At 51.1% G+C, this 26,013-nt stretch overlaps 1 protein-coding gene across 2 annotated transcripts; it reads left to right on the forward strand.

Annotated features, from left to right (window-relative positions):
* Positions 1 to 1,398: 1,398 nt before the first annotated feature.
* Positions 1,399 to 25,641, forward strand: BTBD2 (BTB domain containing 2). 2 transcript variants are annotated; one of them, XM_069878113.1, is made up of 9 exons: positions 1,399 to 1,815; positions 8,992 to 9,111; positions 12,836 to 12,992; positions 15,728 to 15,833; positions 16,562 to 16,759; positions 20,045 to 20,237; positions 21,385 to 21,472; positions 22,361 to 22,507; positions 23,035 to 25,641. In XM_069878113.1, exons 1-9 carry the CDS (start codon positions 1,418 to 1,420, stop codon positions 23,194 to 23,196), a joined length of 1,569 nt encoding a protein of 522 aa, XP_069734214.1. In that variant the 5' UTR covers positions 1,399 to 1,417; the 3' UTR covers positions 23,197 to 25,641. The 2 variants fall into 2 exon arrangements, with proteins under 2 accessions (XP_069734214.1, XP_069734216.1); XM_069878115.1 differs by lacking the exon at positions 8,992 to 9,111.
* Positions 25,642 to 26,013: the final 372 nt, after the last annotated feature.

Raw genomic sequence — 26,013 nt, forward strand, 5'->3', positions numbered from 1 at the left:
GGGTGCGAGCGCATGATGTGCTAAGCAAACGGCATGAAAGACAAAAGGCTGCAGAGATTTTAAAAGAGCCTGTGTCTGCATTTAATGCTTGGTTCAAAGAACTGTCCCTCCAACAGATCCAACTCATTCACAGAATCAGAGAATTGTGGGATGGTTTGGGTTGGAAGGGACCTCAAAGCCCATCCAGTTCCAACACCTCCCACTGGATCAGGGGCTCCAAGCCCCATCCAACCTGGCCCTGAACCCCTCCAGGGATGGGGCAGCCACCACTGCTCTGGGCAACCTGGGCCAGGGCCTCCCCACCCTCATCGTGAAAAATTTATTCCTAATGTCTAGTCCCTCCCTTTCCCTCTCCCCTCTCCCTCCCCATCCCTCTCCCCTTCCTGCCCTCTCCTGCCCCTCCCTCCTCCCTTCCCCTCTACCCCCTCCCCTCCCTCCTTTCTCCCCTCCTGCCCCTCCCTCCCCATCCATCTCCTCTCCTCTCCCCCTCCCTTCCGCCCTCCTCTCCTCCTTCCCCTCCCCATCCCTCTCCCCCTTCCCTCCCTCCTCCCCTCCCTCCTCTCTTCCCTCCCCATTCCTCTCCCCTCCCTGCTCTCTCCTGCTCCTCCCTCCCCTCCCTCTCCCCACTCCTCTCCCTTCTTCTCTTCCCCCTCCCCTCCTCTCCCTCCCTTCTCCCCTCCTGCCCCTCCCTTCTGCCCTCCCCTCCCTTCTGCCCTCCCCTCCCTCCCCCTCCCTCTCCCCTCCCGTTCCCCCTCCCTTCTGCCCTCCTCTCCTCCTTCCCCTCCCCACCTCTCTCCCCCCTTCCCTCCCTCCTCTCTCCCCTCCCCATTCCTCCCCCCCTCCCCATCCCTCTCCCCCCTCCTCTCCCCTCTTCTCTTCCCCCTCCTCTCCCCTCCCTCCCTTCTCCTCTCCTGCCTCTCCCTTCCACCCTCCCCTCCCCTCTTCCCCCTCCCCTCCCTCCCTTCTCCTCTCCTGCCCCTCCCTTCCACTCTCCCCTCCCCTCCCTTCTTCCCTCCCCTCCCTCCCCATCCCTCTCCCCTCTCTCCCTCTCCCACCCCTTCCTTCTACCCTCCTCTCCCCCTTCCCTCCCTTCCCCATTTCTCTCCCCTCCCTTCCCTCTCTGCTCCCCCCTCCCCTCCCTCTCCCCCCTCCTCTCCCCTCTTCTCCCTCCCCTCCCCTCCCCTCCCTCCTCCCCTCCTGCCTCTCCCCTCTCTCCCTCTCCCCCCTCCCTCCCCTCTCTCTCTCTCCCTTCCGCCCTCCTCTCCTCTCTCCCCTCCCCCTTTCCCTCCCTCCTCTCTCCCCTCCCTCCCCTCTCCCCTCCCCCCTTTCCCTCCCCTCCCTCTCCCCTCTCCTCCCTCTCCTCTTCCCCCCTCCCCTCCCTCCCTCCCTCCCCCCGGCCCCGCCTCCGCCGCACAAGATGGCGGCCGGTGGGAGCGGCGGCGGCCCCGGGGGCCTGTCCTCGTCGTGCCCGCAGCCGCCGCCGGGCAACGGGGCCGCCGCCTCCTCTTCCTCCTCCTCCTCCTCCTCCTCCTGCACCAACGGCGCCTCCTCGCCGCCCGGCCTCACCTACAACCAGTGCGGCGCCGCCAGCCCCGCGCCCGGCGGCGGCGGCGGAGGAGGAGGAGGAGGAGGAGCGGGGGCCCCGGCGGCGGGGGCGGCCGGGGGGGCGCTGCAGCGGGAGCCGGTTTACAACTGGCAGGCGACGAAGCCGACGGTGCAGGAGCGATTCGCCTTCCTCTTCAACAACGAGGTGCTCAGCGACGTCCACTTCCTGGTGGGGAAGGGGCGCGGCTCGCAGCGCATCCCCGCGCACAGGTGGGGCGGGGTGAGGGGGTCTGGGGGGGCTCCAGGGGGTCTGGGGGTGCGCCCGGGGGCCTGAGGGGGCTCCTGGGGGTCTGGGGGTGCGCCTGGGGGCCTGAGGGGGTTCCTGGGGGTGCCTTGGGGGTCTGGGAGGTGCTTCTGAGGGTGCCCTTGGGGGCCTGGGGGTGCCTTGGGGGTCTGGGGGGGTGCTTCTGGGGGTGTCCTTGGGGGCCTGGGGGTGCCTTGGGGGGTCTGGGGGTGCCCTTGGGGGTGCTCCTGAGGGTCTGGGGGTGCCTCTGGGGCGCCCTCGGGGTCAGCGGGGCGAGATGAGAGGGTGTGGGGGTGTCTCCGAGGGTCAGAGGGGTGGGAGGAGGGGATTTGGGGGTCCTCCTGGGGACGCCCTTGGGGACCGGGGGGTGCCTTGGGGGGTCTGGGGGTGCCCTTGGGGGTGCTCCTGAGGGTCTGGGGTGCCTCTGGGGCGCCCTCGGGGTCAGCGGGGCGAGATGAGAGGGTCTGGGGGTGCCCCCGAGGGTCAGAGGGGTGGGAGGAGGGCGTCTGGTGTTGCTCCTGGGGGTCTGGGGGTGCCTCTGAGGGTCAGAGGGGTGGGAGGAGGGGATTTGGGGGTCCTCCTGGGGGCCTGGGGGTGCCCCTGAGGGACAGAGAGGTGGGAGGAGGGGACCTAGGGGTGCTCCTGGGGGCCTGGGGATACCCCCAAGGTTCAGAGGGGTGGGAGGAGGGTGTCTGGGGGTGCCCCTGGGGGTCTGGGAGCAGAAGGAGGGGGCCTGAGGATGCTCCTAGGTTCTGGGGATGCTCCTAGGGGTCTGAGGGGTGGGAGGAGGGGATCTGGAGGCCCTCCTGGGGGTCAGAGAAGTAGGATGAGGGGTTCAGGGGCTGGGAGAAGGGGGTCTGGGGGTGCTGCTGGGGTCTGGGAGTGGGAGGAGGAGGTCTGGGCGTGCTCTTGGTGGCCAGAGGGGTGGGATGCGAGGGTCTGGGGTTGCCCTTGATGTCTGGGGGTGCCTCTGGAGGTCAGAGGGTGGGATGAGAGGCTGCCTTTGGGGGTCTGGGAGTGCCATGAGGGTCTGGGGGTGCCTCCAGGGGTCACAGGAGTGGGATGAAGGTGTCTTGGGGTCCCTCGGGAGTCAGGGGCTGCCCCGAGGTCAGGAGGTGCCTTTGAGGGTGCTCATGGATGTTTGGAGGTTGCCCCTTGAGGGGACCAGGGTGGAATGAGGTCAAGGAGTGCCCCTGGGGAGAACAAGATGAGATGAGGGGGGTCATAGGGTGCCCCATGGGGATCGAGGGGTGCCCTCAGGTCAGGGGGTGCCCCAGGAGTTGTGGCAGGCTGGCCGTGCCCTGCGAGGTGGTTGCTGCCCCTCAACGCCGTCAGCCACTGTCGCCTCGCGTTACACTCAATGTCGTGTTTTGTCCTACGGTTACAGCCCTAGTGATGGGGTTCATCTGGGGCACATGCCATGAGGAAAAGCCCCAAATCCCTGGATCCTGCTCAGAAGCAATCCTTGGTTTTGTGGGTAGCGAGGGAGAGCAGGAATGGTCTCCAAGATAGCCTGATCTCTGCTCATGGACACAGGGACTGGTGAGAGTGTTGGGGATGGAAAGGAAAGAGCAAAGATTTGAGAAACCTGATTTCTACCACAGTGTTTTCTTTTAAAAATAACCTTTACTGAGTCTTTTCTGTGTTTTGGGGGGTGATGTGCTCCTCTAAAACCAGCACTGTGGTTCTGGGAGAGCTGCACTGGGAGTGGCATCTGGGCATGAGGTGAGCAGGAGAGGTTAATGGATAAGGCCAAGCTGCTATTTAAAAGTTTGCAGCTCTGAGCCGCTCGCTTGCTGAGAAGCTGGGAATTTCTTCCACCTGGATAATGCAGAACTGATGGGGCTGATTGACCTTTGGCTGCTTCTTGGAATAGCTCTGGTGAATCGACCCACCGCCCCGCGAAGTGCCTCCTGGGCTCCTTGGCTGTACTGGTAGTGAATGCAAGAGCCTTTCACTCACAGATGGGACCTGCTTTAATTGGGCTGGGGGAAGGCTTATTAGCGTACTTGGAAGTGGGTGCCTTGCTCCAAACTATTTCAAACTATCGTTTTTCTCATCTGTGCTTGCGCTTCTGCAAGTTTCTCCTTCAGATTTCCCTTTTCCTCTCCCTTTCCAAACAAATCACACTTGTTCTAGGCTGCTTTGAGCATTGAGGGTGTCAGTTCTGTTCTTTTATAATTTGAAACTTAATTAGTACTTGAGCTTGCTCCTGTCCTGAGAACTAGGCTTTTTAGGTAGGGAGGGGCAGCGTTCACCCCAGAAATAAATGGAAAATAAATGAAGCTTTTAAGAAAAAAAAAAAATAGCCCCAAAGTGAAATGCTGCTTAATTGCTCTGAAATCCATCTGGTGCTCTGGGTGGTGAAGATAGAAGAGTGTGTCGTGCCATGACATCCCACTTATGGATTATATGGATATTAGTAAAGCGATCCTGTATGGTATCACGTTTGGGATATCCTGGTGATTCACGAAATACCGTGGTTATTTCAGAAACAGAGAGCTTAAAATAAACCCACCCAGACCCCTTCTGTGCTCTGTTCTCCCACAACAGCCTGACAGCAGAAGGTATTTTGTGCTGGAATTGAGTCGCAAAGCAACCATGAATTTAATTTTAGAGGCCTCGTATTGCTTCAGTGACCCAGGGCCGATGTTTGCGCTTTGATTCTTGGTGTGCCTAGGGACATGATTTAGTGGTGGACTTGGTAGTGTTTGGTTTGTGCTTGAATATGATCTTAAAGGTCTTTTCCAACCTAAATGATTTTGTGTCTGAAATAGCGCACAGTGAACAGGTCAGTATTGCTATAGTAGAGTTTTATTGAGTTAATTTTCAGGTATAAAGCATGGCTGCGGTGGGAGGGTATCCTAAATCGAGTTCTTGGATAGCAGCCGGTGGTGCCTCGAGGAGCGGTCTGTGCTATCTTGTCATCTCTGACAGGGCTGCGAGGTGCGTTGGGAGTTGCGGGCTTTGGCAGCAAACTGGTTACCACTAGTAATGGGAGAGTTGCAGTAAGAGCTGGAGGTGACTGTGGAGCTGCTCCTGGTTTGAGCTTGGATCGCTCTTGGTTGCAAACGCTCATTTTGTGTGGGAAAGCCCTGTTTGTGGATATATGGGACAAGTGGCTGTGCTGGGTTAGACTGAAGGTGCATAGATCCAAACATCTGTCCTGCGAAGCATCTGCAGCCCTGAGAAGATCAGATTTTCCACCTTCAGACCTCATGGAAGTTGTTTGCGTCCCCTGGAATATGCGCAGTCTCTGCACCATGACCTTCTTGCAGCTGAACCAGCCATGAAGAAGATGGAATGGCCTGAAGTTTTTTTTTGATGTCAAGGCTAATGAACGCTGGACCATGCAGGCAACATTGCCAAGGTCAGCGCGTTGATTAGGCCAAGCAGTAAGAGGGAAGAGAGTTTTTTTTGTCTTTTGCCAGATCTGCTTCATCGAGCACATCATCAATGCGATTAGAAACATCTAAACCTCATCGTCCAGGAGCTGCAGGAGTGTGATAATTAAGCTTGTTAACTGGCCAGAAAACATGGCCCGAGAGGGAACAGGGCAAGCACGTGGTGTAGTTATGTGTTCCTGCATGCTGGGAGATCTGCAGCTTGGGGACGGAGTGGGTTTTGGCTGCTGTTTCCAGGTGTTTATCTTCTGAGCTCATCCTGTGCTTTCTTGGATGTGTATTGACTTGCAGTACCTGCAGTGCCATGTGTGGTGGTGTCCCACCGCTTGGTTCCTGGGGTTGCGTGGCTTCTCCTGGAGGGTTTTGAACCTGCCTCCTGCGAGTTTTGCCTGGTGATGGAAAGATGCACCCAGCAAACAGGAAGAACCTCAGCATAGGAAGGACAAGGATCTGTTGGAGCGAGTCCAGAGGAGGCCACGGAGATGATCTGAGGGCTGGACCACCTCCCATCCAAGGACAAGCTGAGAGAGTTGGGGTTGTTCAGCCTGGAGAAGAGAAGGCTCTGAGGAGACCTTAGAGCAGTTTCCAGTACTGAAAGGGGCTCCAGGAAAGCTGGGGAGGGGCTCTTGATCAGGGATTGCAGGGATAGGATGAGGGGGAATGGTTTGAAGCTGAAAGAGGGGAGGTTGAGATGAGATCTTGGGAAGAAATGTTTTGCTGTGAAGGTGGGGAGGCACTGGCCCAGGTTGCCCAGAGAAGCCCCATCCCTGGAGGTGTTCAAGGCCAGGTTGGATGGGGCTTGGAGCAACCTGATCCAGGGGGAGGTGCCCATCCTCACTCTCCCCATGGCAGGGGGTTGGAACTGGATGGGCTTTGAGGTTCCTTCCAACCCGAACCGTTCCATGATTCAAATGATCATTGTTCATTAGCTTCTCGTCACCTACAAGCTCCAGCACATCACGTGCTGCTCTGTTCCTGTGCCAGCTCTTCTGGAATAGATATTTTAAGATCTCTCCGCAGTGGAGCGGATGAAGGAGGGAGATGGTATGTAGCAGTAGGATAGTTATGGTTCTCGAGTGGTTTAGTTTATTATCGGTGTTACCGCAGTGCTGGGAAAGGGAGCAGGACTGCTGGGTATACAAATTAAACCAGGTGACAGCAGAGATGCCGAGGTGAACAAGGAAGCAGTGAAAATCAGTGAGTAGGGAGCTGTAAGTGGTGGAGTGAAAACCTTAGAAGTCAACTTTGGATCCCTGTGCAGACAAAGCAGACTGTTAGCCCCATGGAAGCTTCTGTGGCTCTTGTTGCTGAACGACAGTTTGATTCTTCCATGTGGGAATGAAGAGAAATCAAGCGCTGCTTTCTTAATTCTTGGGCTCTATTTCTTATGATTTTTCTGCGTTCTTTCATCAGTCGGCTTTGTTTTGGCCACCACGCTGTTGTGTGAAAATAACCCTCTGTTGAAATTCTTCCTCTGACAAAGGTGGATTCCTAGGCTGAGCTCGGGTGCCTTCATTTCCCCTCCGAGTGCTGCGTGTTTGCATCGGGCAGTGTTCAGAGAGAGGCTTGCTGTGTGCTGGTCACTATAGAGCTTTGGAAGAGAGCAGGGGAAAACAAGAGAGCCCTGTTACTCTGCCTGTTTGGTATAATAATTATTTCTCCCATCTCCTGCGCACCTCTGTGGTTGGAGAAGACAGTTGAACTGTGTAGGAGAGGCAGTGTGCACCCCTGCTTTTCCCAGAATGGCTTTGGAATAGTTTGAAGCATTTGTTTTAGCAAGACACCATGAAGAGAGGGGGATTTAAAGAAGCTTAAAATTCAGAGGCCAGTGTATCTGGCACCTCCTGGGATCCCTTTAGGGCTCAGGAGTTTAAGGGAATCAGACTGGCTTGCCCTCAAGTGAGGTAGAAGCGTGGATTTGAGAGGTTTCTTTAAGCAAATGCCCTTTTCAAATCACTTCTGAAACCTGTCTGCTCCTCAAGGCTGTGTACTGTGCTGGCTGCGAAAGTTTTAGAGTGTAATTAATTCATGTTAATTTTTAGTAGCAAATAGCACCTGTGATTGTCTCGCCACCATCGCTGCCTTGTAGGAACAAGGATTTTTGTTTCATCTGGCAATTCTGGTGTTGTGACCTAGGGTTTTTTACTTGTTCTAGCCATTTTTCTTCAGAATTGCCTGATAGAAATGTGCCTGCGTGGACTTTTTTCCTTAACTGCTGTGGTTTGTCCCTTGCTCTCCTAACTGGTCAGGAACAATACAGCCTGGCTTGTCAGCCAAGCAGTCCATCACGGCAAACAAGCCTGGCACGTCCACGGTGCTGCGCTCCATTGTGTCCGTGGAAAGCCTCCTGTGGATGGGAGGGGAGTGGAAAAGGAGAAAATGAACAATTTTGTTCCAAAAGAGAAGAAAAAAAGGCTTCTGCGTCTTTCCTACTGCAGCAAAATCCATCTGAAATTCCTGTTTAGCCATGGGCTCACCTTGGGGTCCCAGGACCAGAGGTTTCTAGCGTGTATCCTGTCTGTAGTTCTTGATGCTGCTTTCTGGAAGCCCCTGGATTTTCCAGCTTCTCCCTTTTCACACTTGGCTGAAGGAGAGGTTGCAGTAATGGCCTCTGCAGCCTGGGCTTCTCTGCTTCCCCTGCTGCTGAGCCGTGACCTCTGTGCCCTGTGCTGCATTTCAGTGCCCTAAAGGGCACTGCTGAATTGTGGACGCCAGGAGCAAGGTTGCTTTACTGGGAAGCACTAGTTTGTGCGTTTTCAGACCATGCAAATTCGCAAAATGGGTTTTCCTATAGCACAAGGCAGGTACAGCAGCTTAAATATACACAGGCCCCTCAGCAGCCCAGGGCTGTGCCTCCTCCTAAAACAGGAGTTGGTGTTTATCCACGAGGGAAAGCATTTTGTTTACATGGGAGTGCTGGAATATCATTTTCACGCTCAGACCTTATTTGTGGGGATTCTTGCTTCCTATTTCTTCAGGGCTGAGAAAGTGCCTCTTGCTGTTAGTCGCCACGTAACCTCACAGCAGTGCAAAAGGGTTTGTGTGCACCTAGCAGTGCCGGTGTGTTTCGAGCAAGGTTTTCTCTGCCTTCTGGGCAAAGCCTGAAGCAGGTTTTGCCTGGAAGGAGACGGCAGCGTCCCCGGGGAGGGCAGCTCCCGTGCTGGGTGCTGCGGGAGGTGCTGGTGTCTGCAATTCCTGGTGCAATCAGCACGTTTTGAGGGCTTGCTCTGCTGTCAGCAAGGCTGCCTTCCTGCGTCTGGGGAGGAGGGAGGAGGATGGGACGAGTTTTTTCTATTTTCAGACTGTGGGGAGTTGCACCAAGGCTTGGGCTCTGTTCACTAGAAGAACTAGAATTCCTTAACTTTGTTGTTTCCTAGCTTCTTGGCCTCATGAATGGTCTGTAGGCTCCTCCAAGGACTTAGCAAAGTAGCCACGTATATTCTGTTCCACGAAGGACAGACTCTTGCTTTGGGGAACCATTACTCCATTGTATCCTGGTTCAGGGCTTCAAATGAAGTTCTTGTGACTTTGGTGTTCCTGCAGCAAAGCGACCAGAAAACCCGACACTCCCTCCTGTTGCAAAATAGTTTTGTTTTAACACTAGGAATTATTTGCTTTCCCTGGGGGTGGCCTTGGGGAATAGCAACCAGCCTGGGATGTTTTTGGAAAGTGAATGTGGTTTAACATAAGGTTGTGTTTGTTTTTTTTTTTTCTTGCTTGTTTGTTTTTTAATGGTAGGTTTGTGCTGGCTGTGGGCAGCGCAGTCTTCGATGCGATGTTTAATGGTGGAATGGCCACAACTTCTACAGAGATTGAGCTGCCTGATGTGGAGCCCGCTGCCTTCCTAGCTCTGCTGAAGTAAGCTTCTAACATACAGTATGTCTGGAATGAACAGAATTATTGTAGAGAAGGATGTTCTTAATGAAAGTAGTGAAGTTTTGTAGAGTGGAGATGGTTAAGTTTTTGAATAAAATGCCTCTCTGATCTGTTCACGGGCTTTTAAATGCCGGTGTGAAATCCTCTTTTCCTGGGTAAAAGTCTGGTGTAGCTCCTGCCCAAAAATATCTGACTTGCTCTGTATTTTGGTTTAGTGATAGTTAAATGAGTGTGCCTTGCAGTATGGGCAAAACTGAACTGGATGGTTTATAACTTGTAAATAGATATAACTCTGTATTTACAGCACACAGACACAGCCGTGGGTAGGTGTTCTGCTCAGCAGTTGGAATAAGTACATGTGCTGGCCCTTGTAGTTAAGTTGTTCAGACCTTGTCTCCTAAACTCTGCTTCATTAATTGGTTTGATTTGACCCAAACGCTATTTGAGAGAAGTGGGGGAAAGTAATCTTCCCAAAGCTCTGTACGTTACAAATACTCAGAGCTCCTTTAGGTTATGGGTGAACGAGCGAGTTCTAACAGGTAAGAGAGGGTGTGAAATCAGTCTCAGCCGTTCTGTGTGATAGCTTGCCCTATGTGTGTTCTGTTCCTCTCTTTGAGAGCTCGTTTGGAATTTCCAGCACCCGTCGTAGGCCTGCGTGCGGGGGGAAGGAGGAGGAGGAGGCTGTGACATCCCATTCACTGATTGCTTTAAGCTTGGCTGGTGCTGAATAACACCCTGGCGCAATCCTGAATGTGTGCCGAAAAGTCATTGTCCCGTTTCTATAGGTTTTCTGTAACCTACTTCCAGGGATTTCCTGCCCTGTGCTCTTGACATGCTCCCTGCTTGCTTCCTATTTGGAGCAGTGACTATATATAGCTTTGGCACACTTCTTGCTTTACTTTCACAGTGTGCTTCAGTCACGACTGTGCTATCTTAGATTTAAAATCGATCTTTGCTACGGTGAAAGACCAGAAATAACAGGGAGCTGCTTCCCCCTCCTCTTTGGATCCTTTGGAACCAGGTACCAGCAGAAGGGGAATCCCTTGAACTGGCAGATGACTCCATCCGCCAGGTAGATCTCTGGCGTGCAGAGTTAGTATTGGCCTTTAAAACACAGGGAGGCTAAAATACCAAGTGAATTTAGAGGCAAACTCATGTTGTTTCCTTGCCAGTGCTGAGATTTCAGCACTTGTATAAACAGTATGATCATCTGAAAAGACAAAGGTGATGAGTTCAGCTGGATTTCCACCGGAAACTTTTATGTTCTCTATGGGAGATAGTCTGTGAGGATTGTTATGGTGCCTCTAAAGCTTGCAGCTGTGCAGGATAGCTGTGCACATGGTGTAGAGACATCATAAACGGTTAATTCTAAAATGAAACCCTCACTTTTGGAATGCTCAGTGCATAACTGTGCCAAAGGAGGTTTGGGTGCTGCAGTCCAGTCAGGAGTTTATCAAGAAGGTGGTGGGGACATCCCTAGAGTAAAACCAGTCCAAACACTGGTCTGACTTGGCAACTTGTCCTTACGTGTGTCTCTGGACTCGGTCCAAGCCATCTAATGCTGGAAGATCAGGAGTTTATCAAAGGACAAGGTACTCATCCTGAAAGTTCAGCAGAAGGGCCCTTCTAGACACTAAATTGTGATTGGACTCGTTAGGGTGAGTCCAGAGGAGGCCACGGAGATGATCATGGGTCGGAGCACCTCCCATCCGAGGACTGGCTGAGAGCCCTTGGGTTGTTCAGCCTGGAGAAGAGAAGGCTCCAGGGAGACCTTATAGCTGTCTCCAGTACTGAAAGGGGCTCCAGGAAAGCTGGGGAGGGGCTCTTGATCAGGGAGGGCAGGGAGAGGATGAGGGGAAGGGTTTGAAGCTGGAAGAGGGGAGATTGCAATGAAGAAAGTGGTTGAGATGAAGAGATAAAATTGAGGTTAGGAAGAAATGTTTTGCCATGAGGGTGGGGAGGCCCTGGCCCAGGTTGCCCAGAGCAGTGGTGGCTGCCCCATCCCTGGACCTGTTGAAGGCCAGGCTGGGTGGGATTTTGAACAAGCTGATCCAGTGGGAGGTGTCCGTGCCCATGGCAGGAGGTTGGAACTGGATGGGCTTTGAAGTCCTTTCCAACCCAAACAATTCTGTGATTCTGTGGTTGTGTTTATGGGTCAGTGCCCTTTCAGTTCTACTGTAACTGCATAAGAGATTCATTTTTATTATTATTTTTATGGTGACTTAACATTTTTGATTGTCTGGGTTTATAATCTGAGTCTTTTAAGTTGATGCTGCACTCTTTCACAGTTGGAGCCCTTCTTGTCTCTCGTAGCTACACTGTTTGTACTATCATAAAAATAAGTCCTAACGCAGTCAGTGCAGTAAATAGAACTTGTTTTTAGTGCAAATGTGTTCTTTTAAGCTTGTATCAAAAAGGATTACTTAGTGAAAATAGGGGTGGTGAAGGGATGTGTGCAAAATACATTTATGAGCCTGTGGCTCGATGCTGTTATTAACAGATGCTCTAGAGCAGCACAAAAGCCTGCTTTCAGCAGCAGTGAGAGCGCTTCCCTGGCTCTGAATCCCCTTGTTTACGCTTCCCTGAACTGTGTCCTGGCCCTGTCTAGCTGGAGGACCTGGAGCTTTGCTGCTGTAGGTCCCTCTGGATAGTAGGAACACAGCCCATCATCCCCAGCAGAGCCCTGCAGGACGCCTCTAGGCACCGTGGCCACGCGATGTGTTGCTGTGCCCCCTCTGGAGAAATGGCTGGAGATTCCAAAATACCCTGTGGTATAGGAATGCCAACCCCTGTTAATATACTTCGTATCAGGCCTCTGTGCTTTGTGCCTTTCAGAGCCTGATTGGCAAATCTGGACTGGTTAAAGGAAAACCAGTAAACAAAAGCTCTGCATGGGATTGGGGCTGACATCAAGCATGTAACTGGTTTTACTGAGCTCAGCCTGTCAGTTCCTGCTCTCTCTAATCAGCATGCTTGAGTATGAGGAGGCTCGGTCTAGCTTCCTATGAAGAGCTTTGTTTTTCCATGTGGAATGAATGTACGTCCTTGTTTTGCCCTAACAGTGAAGGTCCATCTTTGCTCGCAGCCTGGCAGCCCTTGTTTTTCATCGCAATTAACTCTTGTTTCATGCTGAAGTTTGAATTTATGCTGTACTTCAACACCTGGGTAGTGGAATGAAGCCATTCAGTACAGAAAGTGAAGAGTGGATAACACACCTTATCTGCAGGGAACGTGTTTGTTTGCTTCTGGTTGCTTTTGAATTACTGTGGAAAATGGAGGCTCTCCTGAAGTAGGCAGGGTTGAATTTTTCTCCTTATTTAGTCTAACTGAGCAGCCAAAAATGTTAATTTTAAGGGGTACGCTTAGCTAGAGGCTGTTGTAGCCCAGTGGAAGTGGCAGAATAAATGGCTCGCTGGTGGTGGGATGCTGAGCCGGGCGAGGGGCTTCACAGATATCCCAGCTATTTCATTCAGTGTTACACTCTAAAGAGTGAGTTTGGTTTGGTTTGTGTTTCTTTTTAAAAATAGAGCTTCTCCTTGGTAAACCAGAGTCAGTGGAAAGGATGTGAGAACTCTTCCATCTCTCCAGGATAGGAAATTGGGCCAGGATGATGGGCAGAAGCACAAACATGTTTATGAATTGCAAAGATTTTTACCCTGTTGTCTTACTGGCTTCACCAGAACAATGTTTGTTTGCATATTTTCAGATTTCTTTATTCAGACGAAGTTCAGATTGGACCAGAGACTGTTATGACAACCCTTTACACAGCTAAAAAATATGCAGTTCCAGCTCTTGAAGCTCATTGTGTGGAGTTCCTTAAAAAAAACCTCCGAGCTGACAATGCATTCATGCTGTTAACACAGGTGAGTGTGCAATCGTATGCATTAAGTCCTTTGAGCAAGGAACGGTAGGAAAACCGATGTTTTCTCAGTGTTACAGAGTTGATCATCCCAAATGTGGAGCAGTTCTGTGTCATTTTCAATTCCTCCTTCCAGGAATCGAGTGTTCGTGAGCAGGTTCTTAAAGAGAGCAGTGAAATACAGCAAATATTGCTGCTGTTTCGGATCTGTTTTGTGTTTCGGTGTGGCAGGCGATTCCTTCCAGAGGGTGAGCTGAGGAAGAAATCAACAGGGTGGAAAAATTTCATCTGCCAAGAAGGAAAGTGAAATGAGGGGATTTTTGTGTGTTTGGATTCAGGAATAATCCTGGTGTAATAAGCTTTCTCTGTGCAAAGCTTGCTGCATCTGGCTGGTCAGACGTTCTTTAAAGGGCTTTTTTTAATAGTTTCTCTGAAATGGGAGTGAAAGACAGAAAATGCAGCTTTTTCATGAGTGCTTTTGTTTATTTTCCTAGGAGAGAAACAAAGTGCTCTCTTCCTCAGCCTGTTTCAGCTCTCACTGCAGGCAGTTTCAGTGCAGCTGGGTTTCTTGACTCTGTGAGTCCAATCAGGCATCCCTGTGCCCCTCTGATCCAGTCTGTGAGTGTTGGACTCCTCCATTTTCCATTTGGCTCTCCAGAGCTGCAAACTAGAAGGCAGTGTTCACAGCTTCTGTTTCTTTTGGAGAAGATCAGACTTTGCATGTGAATTGATTAAATCAGGATTGCTGTTCTTTGTTTCTTAGCCCCATCTTTTCTTTCTGGTCCCTTCCACCTTCTCTGCTGCTGCCTGCTGAAGGATCGGTGCCTCCCTCAGTACTGTCACATCTGTGTTGCAGTGTCCGCAACGTTGCATCCCTTTTTATGCATCCTCTTTTTTACCTTGACCCTTTTTCACATGCCATAAGTGGCAGCCTCCAAAATGTGGGGGGAACAACGCTGTGGGAAGATTCCCTTGGGAGGATTCAGGACCTGAAGATTCTTGTTTGGGTGACAGTAGCCAAATCCTTGCTCCTGTCTGATGCGTGGTAGGACAGTTGTAACTCCGGCTGCAGGTCTCCTGTTCTTTGGGTTCAGCAATCTGAAAGATCAGGAGCTGTTATCCAGTAGCTGAGAAGAGATCCTTCCTGCGGGCTGCACGTTGGAAGAGGATTAGAGGTGTCACCTTTTTGGTGGCGTTCTTTTTGCAGGTATTTTTGCAGCATGCTCAGTCTCCGCAGCCTGACTCCACAGCTTTGCCAAGGTAACGTTTGGGTTCCTGGTGATGTTCTTAGAAGTCACAAAGATCTTTCTTTGGCAAAAGAGGAAGGGATCCTGGTTTTTCAGATATCAAACCGAGGTACTGCCTGGCACTGGGGCAGCTGAAATGCCAGATGGAGACAAGCTTTCCTGGTTCCTTTTGTTTGTGGCTTATCCATTATGATTCATTATCAGTGGTGATTTGTACCTAGTTTATGTTCACTGTTGTGGTGTATCAGGTCTTTAAAATGTTTGAGGCTGGCATTCTTAAAGAAATGAATCTGTATCTCAGTGAGTGGCTGCGTGAGGCTCCTCACTTCATGGATCTGTTCTCAACATCCTCTCGGTTCTGGTCCTTCAGTGTGAAAATCAGCCTCTGTTTTCTGCTTTAACTGCAACTAACTGACGATTCATCAGTTAGTAACTGACTGGAGATGGATCTTGTACAAAACATTTCCAAACAGGTTTAAGATTTTGGACCTAAGACTGTAGAGCCCCAAACCTCCACTTGAGATCTAATCACCTTGTGACCCCTACAGACTGTGCGCAAGGGTGAAGCAGAAGATGCTGGTAGTAGTGCCAGCGTCCATGAGCAAGTGAATTCCCCACCAAAGTGTCCTTAAACTTTACCTAGGGCGGTGAGTTCAGGTCCTGGTGTACTCTTGTGCTTATGTGAGGTGTGACGTTAAGGAAGTTCCTTCCAAATGGCAAAACCAAAGTGCTGGAAATAAGACACCACCTTACTGGCTTTTGTGTGTTTCCCACCTCACTTTTCCTTAGGCTGAGCACGGGGTTGGTAACATCTTGGCAGTCCAGTGAGATCTGAAGTGGTAATAAAATTCTTCTGAGATGCACTTGAGTTGGGCAGAGAGTTCTGAGCAACTCTTCAAGTGGTGTGCAGGCTCTTCTTGGAATAGTAACCTATGTGGAGGGGAATTCTCTAAGGTAACTGGATTAGAGCAACTGTTTCTGTGCAGAACATGCAAATATACTGAGCAGGCTGTGCGCCCTGCAGGGTTTTGCACATCTCCTTGGGATGTGAGCTGTGCGCCTGCTAAGGTGGTTTTGCTAATACATGAAATCAGTGGGATGATGTTCTTACAGAATAAGCTATCTCTGAGTATTCCTAGAGTGAGCTGGCCTGGAGTCATTGGGCAAAGTTTTCTTCTGAATATAAAAATGATGGAGTAGAAATTACCTGTGCTTTAGCTGATGTGGTCAGCATGGTGCTACAGGGCACTGTGTTAAGTGATATGAGGGTAAAACAAAGACATGCCTGAAGACAGGCGCAGCTCAGCCAGAACTGATGCCAAACGCGGATTTCTCTAGTGTTCGCCTTGTTACGCTTAGCTGCTTGTGAAAGGCTGGATTCATGATGCAGTCAGGCGTGGTATTGCTAATGAAGATGGGCCCTGGGAGAGAAGGGGGGTCCTTGCTTAGTGGAAACTTCCTTTTGCCTTAATGACTGCTTCTTCATTACTAGGCAAGACTTTTTGATGAGCCTCAGCTGGCCAGCCTCTGCCTAGAGAACATAGACAAGAACACATCGGATGCCATCAATGCGGAGGGGTTTACAGACATTGATCTGGGTAAGCTTTTTTTCCCCTCCTCCCTATGTGCTTTCATAGCAACCTCCAAAGTTATTACAGGTTAATGCTTGGCCCTTCTCTTTTGTGGCTTTGCTGTTCTGGAGCAATCTGTTGAACGAACAGCCTCTGGCACTGAGTGATAGAGACAAGGCATTTGCAAAAGACTCTGCGTGCTTGCAGAAATACCCTGGAATCTGCTTACTTTGGTGCAACTTGATTTTTCTGGGCATGATACAAAGCCCGTTTCCTCTGCTGACGTTGGCAGGTTTTGAGTGGGTGTGACTTGCCCTCCTTTGTGGAGTTGGCGTTGTTCCACGAGTCTTTGTCAGGTTTTGGAGTTACAAAGGTGTTGCATCTTTGGAAGCAAGAGCTGCCTATTTTAATTATTGTATGCACCATTAACATTCAGCTTTAACCTTCTTCAAATGAGATGGACTATGGAGGTAAGACACGAGTAACCTGGCTTTCATGCTGCTTGCTTCATCCAAGTCTGATGTCAAGTAAGTTGCAATTCATTCTCCTGCACTTCCATTAACGTGCTGATTAAATGGGCACAGTTTGCTGCTCCAGTGAGTTACTTCCTTATGGAATATGCAGATACATCTTTCTCGGAGGCTGCAGGCAGCGCTTTTGGGCGAGGCTGTTGTTTATTCCCTTGGCTGTATGGGAAGGGTGAAACCAAGTGGTTTGGGTTAGTGCCTAATGTCACTCCCTGTCCTGCCTTGCAGACACCCTGGTTGCGGTGCTGGAGAGGGATACCCTGGGCATCCGGGAGGTTCGTTTGTTTAATGCAGTGGTTCGCTGGTCAGAGGCTGAGTGTCAACGGCAGCAACTTCAGGTGATTCCAGAGAACAAGCGGAAAGTACTGGGCAAGGCACTTTCCCTTATCCGCTTCCCACTGATGACTATTGAGGAGTTTGCGGCAGGTAACTGAACAAAAGCGTTTCTGGCAACCTGTTCTTTGCTTTCTCTGAACTACACAGGGTCACGTGCCTGAAAATGGGTTTTCTCTTTGTATCACAGAACCATGGAATGGATTGGGTTGGAAGGGACCTTAAAGTTCATTCAGTTCCAACCACCTTAAAGTTCATCCGGTTCCTGCTATGGGCAGGGACACTTCCCGCTGGATCTGTTTGCTCCAAGCCCCATCCAACCTTGAACCTCCTCCAGGGAGGGGGCAGGCACCACTGCCCTGGACAACCTGGGCCAGGGCCTCCCCACCCTCATCATGAAGAAATTCTTCCTAATGTCTAATCTAAATCTTTCCCCTTCCAATTTAATGCCATTCCCCCTCATCCTATTACTACATGCTGTTGTAAAAAGCCCTTCCCCAGTTTTCCTAAATTTGAGATTATCCCCTGTTCTACAAAATCCACTGTGTAAATGTTGTTTTCATCCCTATCTGTTTGCTCTTGGTTTAAAGACAACAGTGTTTCATCAGGTGGGAGCGAGTCTGATCATAGCTGACTGTACCCATAGTAATGTTGAGATTATTTTCTCATTCAGCTCCCAGCAAAGATCCAAACAGGGGTTCCCGTGCTTTTCTTTCCAGCCATTCCAAGTGTTTAAACTACACATAGCTAATGGGTTGCAAATAATTGGTATTGATTATAGCCTGTTCCCAAAGAGAAGTGAGGATCTTTTTTCCCCCACCCTCCATCTGCTGCTGTCTGACCCAGTGGTGCTGTGGGCCACGTCTTGCTGATGCTGCTTAGAGCAGAGCCCCGTAATGGAGAAAACTGCCAAAATATTCCTTGAGCTGGAGGGCAGGCGTCGTTTAGACTGTGTCTCAAAGCATTTTTCACATTTACATTAAGATCTCGATCTACAAAGATGTCCAAATCATTTAACAGTTTTGACTGGAAGTTTTTTTTTGGTTTGTTTTCGTTGCCTGTTGTCTTTGACTTCATGCTCTGGTGATTCTCCAGGGATTAAAAACTGGCAATCGGCTTAAATAGTTTTAATGCTAAAAGGCACCATGGAGCCATTTTAAAAACTGAAACTTTTTTAGGCTGCAGTTAGGTGTACAAAGAAGCAGAAGGGGTCACTGGCACCACTGCCTTTGCGGATCACTTCTCAGGACAGAGATGGCATCAGCTTTTCAACAGTTAATGTACCTTTCTCCTGAGTAACAAGTGATGGAATGAGAGGAAACAGCCTTAAGTTGTGCCAAGGGAGGTTTAGATTGGATATTAAGAAAATTGTCTTCACTGAGAGGGCTCTCGGACACTGGAAGACACTGGCCAGGGAACTGGTGGAGTCATCATAGAGTACTTCGGGTTGGAAGGGACATTAAAGATCATCTAGTTCCAAACCCCCTGCCATGGGTGGGGACACCTCCCACTGGGTCAGGCTGCTCAAGGCCCATCCAACCTGGCCTTGAACATCTCCAGGGATGGGGCAGCCTCATAACCCCAGCCTGGATCACTGGAGAAGAACCATCCTCAGGACAGTTACCAACCCAGTACAGCTGATGAGACAAGCTACACTGGTCTTTAAACAAAGGATTGTTTCCGCTTCATCCATTTTCTGAGTCTCTCAGCAACACTGAGACGTAGAAGAAGGAAACCACCTGCTTCCACTTCTCTCTCCTAAAAGCAAAAAAAGAAAAAAGTGTTTTTACAGACAGTGGTTTCACCAGTTTATTGTACAATCTAGTATCGATTGGGGGGAGAAGAGCTCAGCCTGGAGAAGGGAAGGCTCTGGGGAAGATCTTAGAGCAGCTTCCAGTCCTGAAAGGGGCTCCAGGAAAGCTGGGGAGGGGCTCTTGATCAGGGAGTGCAGGGACAGGATGAGGAGGAACCGTTTTCAGCTGAAAGAGAGGAGATTGAGATGAGATCTCAGGGAGAAATGCTTTGCTGTGAGGGTGGGGAGGCTGTGGCCCAGGTTGCCCAGAGCAGTGGTGGCTGCCCCATCCCTGGAGGGGTTGAAGGTTAGGTTGGGTGGGGTTGGAGCCCATGATCGATCCTGTAGAAGGTGTCCCTGCTTATGGCAAGGAGATTGGAACTGGATGAGCTTTAAGGACCCTTCCAGCCCAAACTATTTCATGATTCTGTGGAGTTTTGCATGAAGATGTTTTAACTGGCAAATGTGTCCCTCCCTTCCCTTAGAACAAGTAATTTGAAACATTTGAGAGCTGAATTGCAGCAGCGTGGGATAAGTTCAGACACGATCAGTAATGACTAATTTTTGCTGAGCAAAGTGTCCGTAGCCTCATTTATCTTTTAACGGTCAACTTCCTTAAATTCTTTAATCTTTACCTATTGCAGTGTTGGAAGACATTGTGTCTGCACGACTTTGCGCTGGATTTAACCAGCTAAAAGTCCTTTTGGTCCAAGAAGTAGTGAGGCATTTTCTTCCCACATTAAAGAGCCCTTAAGGCTATTGTTTCTCCAGCACGCAGCAGTCTTGTTTCTGTTAAGCCTCTTGCAAATAGAGCTGCAGAGCAGCTTTTGACTCTTAAGCTAAAAGACTGATTCTTACCCAGTTTCACTTTTGAAAGTGTTTGAAGTAGTTTCCAAAGCTTGAGTTTAGCATCACTTGGGGAAAACCATCCAGTTACCGGAGGAAAGATGAGAAGATGTTTAACTCTCACTAAAATTGCTGGCGTTTTCCATAGGTTCTACAGTAACGGTGTTAGAAAAACCCAAAACCCCTAAAGCAGGGATTAAAGGCTTGAAGGAAGGGGAGGATCAAAGCAAGGGGTGAGCTGATCCACCTTTGTCTTGACTGAAGAGCACTCCTGTACTTTCTCAATTAATGATAACCAGGCGACGTTCCCTCCCGCTGCCCCTCATGGGCTTTCGCAGTGCCTGAACAGTAATGTTGTAAAACACCGGTGCAGATGTATGAAAATCCCTGTTTCTTACTGGTATTATCATCTCCTGAGGGAGTCGGGGAAGGATTAGCTAAATGTTTGAGGTTTTTAAGCCGGTCCTGTAAGCCAAATGCATTTTGACTGCAGAGCTGGGGGCTTAATTGCCATTTCACATGCGTGCTCTGTCCAGAGGCTCCGCAGTCCCCGACGGGCGTGCAAGTAAAAGGCAGGCAGCACATTTCTGTCTGAGTTTTCCCTTCCTGCCACACCAGCAAGATCCCACGTGTGATGTGGGTTTGGCCTCCTCTCGCTGCAAGTCTAGTTTGCCTCCCTATGCAAATCCCTAAAGGATTCTGGTTGCTGATGGCGTCGCTCTTTTTGTGCTCCTCTGCAGGGCCTGCCCAGTCGGGAATCCTCACGGATCGGGAGGTGGTGAGCTTGTTCCTCCACTTCACCGTCAACCCAAAGCCACGAGTGGAGTTCATCGACCGACCGCGCTGCTGCCTGCGGGGGAAGGAGTGCAGCATCAGCCGTTTCCAGCAGGTGGAGAGCCGCTGGGGGTACAGTGGGACTAGTGACAGGATCAGGTCAGCTCCTCTGCTAATTCTGCTGCTGATAGATTCGGGTTTACTGAGCTCTCAGCTTACTCTAGGCCTAACCCTGCATGGTTACGCGCTAAACCCTGGCTTCCACCAAGACATTAGTAAAGCCGTTGACGCTGTTGCCCACAGCGTTCTCCTGGAGAAATCGGCTGCTCATGGCTTGGGTGGGCGTACTCTTTGTTGGGTCAAAAACCTGCTGGATGCACAGGCCCAGAGAGTTGTGGGGAAAGGAGTTAAAGCCAGTTGCAAGCGCTGTTCCCCAGGGTTCAATACTGGGGCCAGTTTGTTCAGTTTGTTCCTGCTTTTCTGCTATTATCTAGTTTGTTTAGAGCTGAGCTTGTAGAGGAACAGCAAAGCTCAGTCGTGTTGGTGGAGATGTGGCACGGCAAACGGTGGTTTAGATTAGAGCGGGACAGGACAGAATCAGAAAGCCTCAGTTGTATCACGATTTGTGTTTGTCTTAGATGGAAAGGGGGACTCGCATTAATGTAGTTCTAGTTCTTCAGATTTTTAAGCCTTGTCGTTAATAGTTCCCCTGCACATCGATGGAGCCGTCAGTTAGATCTTCTGTTCCATTCATCCCCTTACAGGAGATGATAACTGGGAGAGCTGCTGGCTCCAAATGCTGCTTTCAGATCTAATGTTCAGAAACCTTTGGAGCTCGTATTAGACTTTTAATTTCAGCTGCTGGCAGCATCAGCACTGAGATATCTAGTGGTGCTCTGAGTGGTCTTTGCTGTCACCTCGCTGGAACGGCTGCTGCTGCCGTAGGTGGGCACTGTCTGTGCTCTCCAGGCTGTCCTGCCTCCACCTGGCTGCCAGTTTGGGATGCTGCAACCTCAAAAATGCTTTCTGAGCCTGGACTCTGGAGTCTGGAGATGGGATTGTGCAGCTTTGTGTTTTACATGAGCAAACAAACTCGTTGCTGGTCCATTAGGACGGTGTAAGCCTACAAATTACAGTTTCTGTGAAGGGTTTCAGTTATTAGTAAGAATTGCACTTAAAACTACGTTATATTTGATTAAATCGTTGGTATAAAATGAAAGCAAGTCAAGATGCTTGTTTATCATCCTTGTATTCAAACAATAATGGGACGGTGAGTTGGTCTGACTTGCCTGATCTGTTCCTGCAGGTTCTCAGTAAACAAGAGGATATTTGTAGTTGGATTTGGATTGTACGGATCCATACATGGGCCAACGGATTACCAAGTGAATATACAGGTAAACTCTCTACTGCATTAAAATATTCATCGCTGTAAGGACTGACTTGTACATTTTAATGAGTGTGCAACAAAATCTGAAGTTGGAAGGGGCTGGGTTTGCTTTCTGGATAGGGAGGTTGGCGGCTGGAGCGCGAGGGCCAGATGGGGCACTGGGGATCAGAGGGATTACTGCTCTCGATTTTATGCAGCCTCCCGTTGTGCACGTCACTGCAGTATCTCCTCAGTCTGCTCACGGCCTACGTCTCAGAATTGTGACGCAGTTGGGGAAGAAGCTGTGTGTATTTTCCCACACTGGTTGGGTAATGCAGTAGTACTCAGGCTTTTGCTCCGTGCTGTGGAAAAGCAGCGGAGTAGCCACGATTCAGCAGAGGAAGAGAAGGAAGCGCTTGCTGAGTTTGTGCTGGGCCTGTGCAGCGCTGACGTGCAGCCTCACGTCATCAGTATCTCGTTTGAGATGACAAGTGGGACTGAGGGAGGCTTCTTTTCTCAAGGCCATGGTGATCTTGCTCAAAGGTTGAGGTGGCATACAGAAGTAATAGAAACATGGAATGGTTTGAGTCGGAAGGGACCTTAAAGCCCATCCAGTTCCACCCCCTGCCATGAGCAGGGACACCTCCCACTGGATCAGGGTGCTCACAGCTTCATCCAACCTGGCCTTGAACATCTCCAGGGATGGGGCAGCCACATAACCCCAGCCTGCATCACTGGAGAAGAACCATCCTCAGGACAGTTACCAACCCCGTACAGCTGATGAGACAAGCGTAGTCTGTCAGCACTTTCTAAGATGCTTTGTCTCCTTGGAGGAGGAAGGCAAGTAGAGATGTAAATGGAGAACGCTGGCCTGTCGCCCTCTGCCAGAGATTAAACCTGAACACGTCTCTTGCAGATCATCCACACAGACAGTAACACGGTCCTGGGGCAGAACGACACGGGGTTCAGCTGTGATGGATCATCCAACACTTTCCGAGTCATGTTCAAGGAGCCTGTTGAGATTTTACCCAACGTCAACTACACAGCGTGTGCTACTCTAAAGGTACCGCCCTGGGGCCACGTGGGGAGAGGAGAGGCTTGTGGAGGTGGGTGGGAGCAGCCTCTGCAGTCCCTTCAGTGCGATGTGGCTCTGGCTTTGCATCTTTCAAGGGCTGTAGCATCATCTCGATGGTTTGCTCTGCAGCCCTTCACCTGGCGCTGCCGTGAGCGTCTTCACTAGCGGCACTGAGTTGTGTTTTAACTTGTCTTGCGAGTGTACGGTAATTAACAGGCTGCATTAATGATGGAGGGATGGGCTTTGTGGTTTCTTTGGTGTCTACAGAGAAACTGTTGGTTCTGCGGGCATGTAAGCCAGAGCCTGCCTACTGTGGGTGAAATAGTTGATATTTAACAATTGAAACCTGGTGAAGTGTGGCTTTAAGTTCTGAGAACTTTGCTCAAAATACCTGAGGTGCAAGAACCGGAAAGACAAGGAAGGTGCTGAGCTCTCCAAACCTCTTGGAGGCAGCAGGGTCTCACAGGGCTTCCATCTCCATCTTGATCTGTTCTTGTCTTCTGTCACCATCGCAGGGTCCAGATTCCCACTATGGAACCAAAGGACTGCGCAAAGTGATCCATGAATCGCCAACAACGGGAGCCAAAACCTGCTTTACATTCTGTTACGCAGCTGGGAACAACAACGGCACTTCCGTGGAGGATGGACAAATCCCAGAGATCATCTTCTACACATAGTGCAGCTGCGGAGCTGGCTCTGGACTCTTCTCTTTCCCTGTCACCCTCCAAACTAAACTTCTGGCTGAGTTTGACCACACTGATTGGAGCCACACTAGCCAAAGGTCTCTGTAAAACCATTTCAAAGCTCATGTTTTGCCTTGTGCTGGTGATTCTGCTGCTCTCGGGTACCAGATGAACTGGGGTACCGGTTCCATTTGTTGGTTGTCTGTGGCTACTCGTTTTTCACTTCACTGATTAATCCTACCTAACAACATCCATTTTTTTTGACTGTAATGAATGTAGATGCTTTTCTACCAGTCAGGAACATGGAAACAAGCGGCTCTGGTTGTGGTTATACCTGCTGCGAGGAGCTGATCCTGCACAAAGACACAGTTGGGGCGATGAGGCCCCTCTTCTCAACTCTAGCTCAGCAGGCGAGGTGGGGTGTTTGGTGAGATGTTTTCCGGGCCCGCCAGCCCATGCCCAGCACCTTCCCTCCTGCCAGCCCTGGGAAAAGTTGTGGGAAGTAGCCTTTTCCCTGAGGCTTCACCGTTTCAGCACTACACGGTCTTGAGGGAGACCTCTGAACTGGAGTGCCTCTGGAGAAACTGCAGCGTTTTCAGGCTGTTCTCTGATTTGTGACAATCCTTCACCTTGGGCAGTTGGCAACAGCGACCCGGCCTCCTCTATGGAGTCAGGATGGGGCAGCGGCTCCAGCTGAGCAAGCTCCTTCTCCTCCCCTGCTGCGCTGGGGCCTGAGGTGCTTCTTTCAAACTCAGTAACATGTTTGGAACGATGGGTGATCCTCGCGTACCCGCCCTGTGCCGCCTTCGGGGCAGCCGTCCCAGTCGTTCCCAAGCTAACTGGATCCCTGCAGACGGTGCCGGGGTTTGTCGGCCGGAGCGAGCGAGGGCCCCTCCTCACCTGCCCTGGTTCCACTGTTGCTGCTGTCTTCATGCACGTTTCAATGCATTTTCTCGTCGTTCCTTTGCATCGCTCACCCTCCCTGGGCCCCTTCGCAGCCCCCTGCTCTGCTGCCGGATGGGAAGAGGCTCGATGTGTGACTGCCGGTTGGGATGAGGATTTAGGAAATGGATGAGGAACACTTGCCCCTGCGTATGTTTGGGACACGGGCAGGTGTGATATTCACAGGTATCGCCCGGCTTTGTGCTGTCGAGCTACATAATCATGAAGATTCCCTCCCGCTTGCCCGGCCCTGTGAGCTGTTCTGCTGTAGCTGAGCAGGAAGAGGCTGTGCTGCCAGGGAGGAGGTGGCTGGCTGTGAAGACGAGCCTGTGTTCTTCCCCTCTGCAGGGGAAGCTGGAGTTCCAGAATGAGTTCCAGGGCCACTGGGCGGCGTGGCCAGAGCGGGCTGAGGTCTGCGGGGAACGTGCTGGCAGGGTGCTGCTGCCCCAGAGCTGCGCTTCCCATTTGGAAACCTCTCCTTCTGTTCCAAACACTTGGAACCACCGGAACTCAGCAGGAGGCACTGTATTTACCCACCAGAAGTGAAAATCTGGTCGCTCATGGCTGTGGCGGGTGGCTCGGTGCCCTCTCCTCCTGTGGCTCTGGCTCTGCCCTCAGCTTGGGGGGCTGCCTGGGTGTCTCCTCAGCTTCACAGCAGTAAATCCGTTGGGATCAGCCCCCACTTCTGAACCAGTAGCCGTTAGAGACGTCGCTTGTTCCTCGCGTTGAGATGTGTGCGTTGTCAGCCTGCGTTGGGGCAGGACGGTTTTAATATGGCCAGTACTGAACAAAAGAAGGGTCCACGGCTTCGTTATCAAACCTCCGTGCAATGCAAAGCGGTGGAGGCGGATGAAGGGAGCACATCCTTCCCCTTGGGATGCACCCAGCCGCACCCGCCCTCGCCTCTCCTGCCTCTGCCCCTCTTCTCCAAGGCCGAGGGGGCCTCATCGCCTCCCTGTGTGGCCTCTCGGCTCCACGGGGCGGCAGTCGTGGAAATGATGGAAGCTGAAAGAAGCAAAGCTGTGCCCTGGGCTGGGTAAGGAGCAGGGCTGGAGGGCCAGCCTCGCGCAGCTGACGCAGGCGTCTCCCTGCTGGCTCATCCCTGGAAGCATCTGCTTTACCGATATTTCATTGTGTGGATTCTCTTCCCAAATCCAACCTCCTTGCCGTCACCCCCAGGGTCGCTCCTGGCGGGAGGGAGAGGAGTTGAACTGAACCTACACCCGAGCACCTTCTGTCCCTGTGGCTTCCCTGCCGATTGATACGACTCTGGCTGTTGTAGATAGATGAATGTAACTCCTTGTTGGACAATGCCTGTTCCCAAAGTCGGAAATGTTCGGTCGTCCCCATGTCACCTTCCAGCAGAGCCGGGATGTCTCCACTCCAGTGCTATATTGATGAATGTATCCGATGCTCTCGTTCCGTGCTCGCACTCTGCTTTTGGCCAGCTTCGTGATTTGTAAATAGGAAATCAATAAAGACATCAGGGTGTCTTTACAGCGGTTTCAGCGTTCATTAGGAGAGCCGGCGCGGCAAAGGGACCTGCGCTGAGCCCGTTCCTGGCTGCCCTGGTGGAGAGGTCCTTGGCCTCCCCCTCTGCCCTCCGGAGGCTGAGGGAACGCAGGTTCTGCAGCTCCCAGGCAGGAGGTTATGATGAGGTGGGTGCTGGTCTCTTCTGGTTAGCTTCTTCCAGTGCTTCATCACTCTTTTCAGTCAAAGAATTTTCCTTAATATCCAATCTAAACCTCTTCTGGCACAGCTTGAGGTTGTTTCTTCTCATTACCTGTTACTGGGGAGAACGCTAGAATCATGGAATGGTTTGGACTGGAAGGGACCTCAGAGATCATCCAGTCCCACTCCTGCCACGGG

The sequence above is a fragment of the Phaenicophaeus curvirostris genome, chromosome 28 (assembly GCF_032191515.1).
Source record: "Phaenicophaeus curvirostris isolate KB17595 chromosome 28, BPBGC_Pcur_1.0, whole genome shotgun sequence".
Taxonomy (NCBI): Eukaryota; Metazoa; Chordata; class Aves; order Cuculiformes; family Cuculidae; genus Phaenicophaeus; species Phaenicophaeus curvirostris.

Coding starts and splice junctions, on each gene's coding strand:
- BTBD2 (XM_069878113.1), top strand. CDS start 1,418: ATGGCGGCCGGTGGGAGCGGCGGCGGCCCCGGGGGCCTGTCCTCGTCG. Junction 9,112..12,835: donor GCCTTCCTAGCTCTGCTGAA/GTAAGCTTCTAA, acceptor GCATATTTTCAG/ATTTCTTTATTCAGACGAAG. Junction 20,238..21,384: donor GGGACTAGTGACAGGATCAG/GTCAGCTCCTCT, acceptor CTGTTCCTGCAG/GTTCTCAGTAAACAAGAGGA.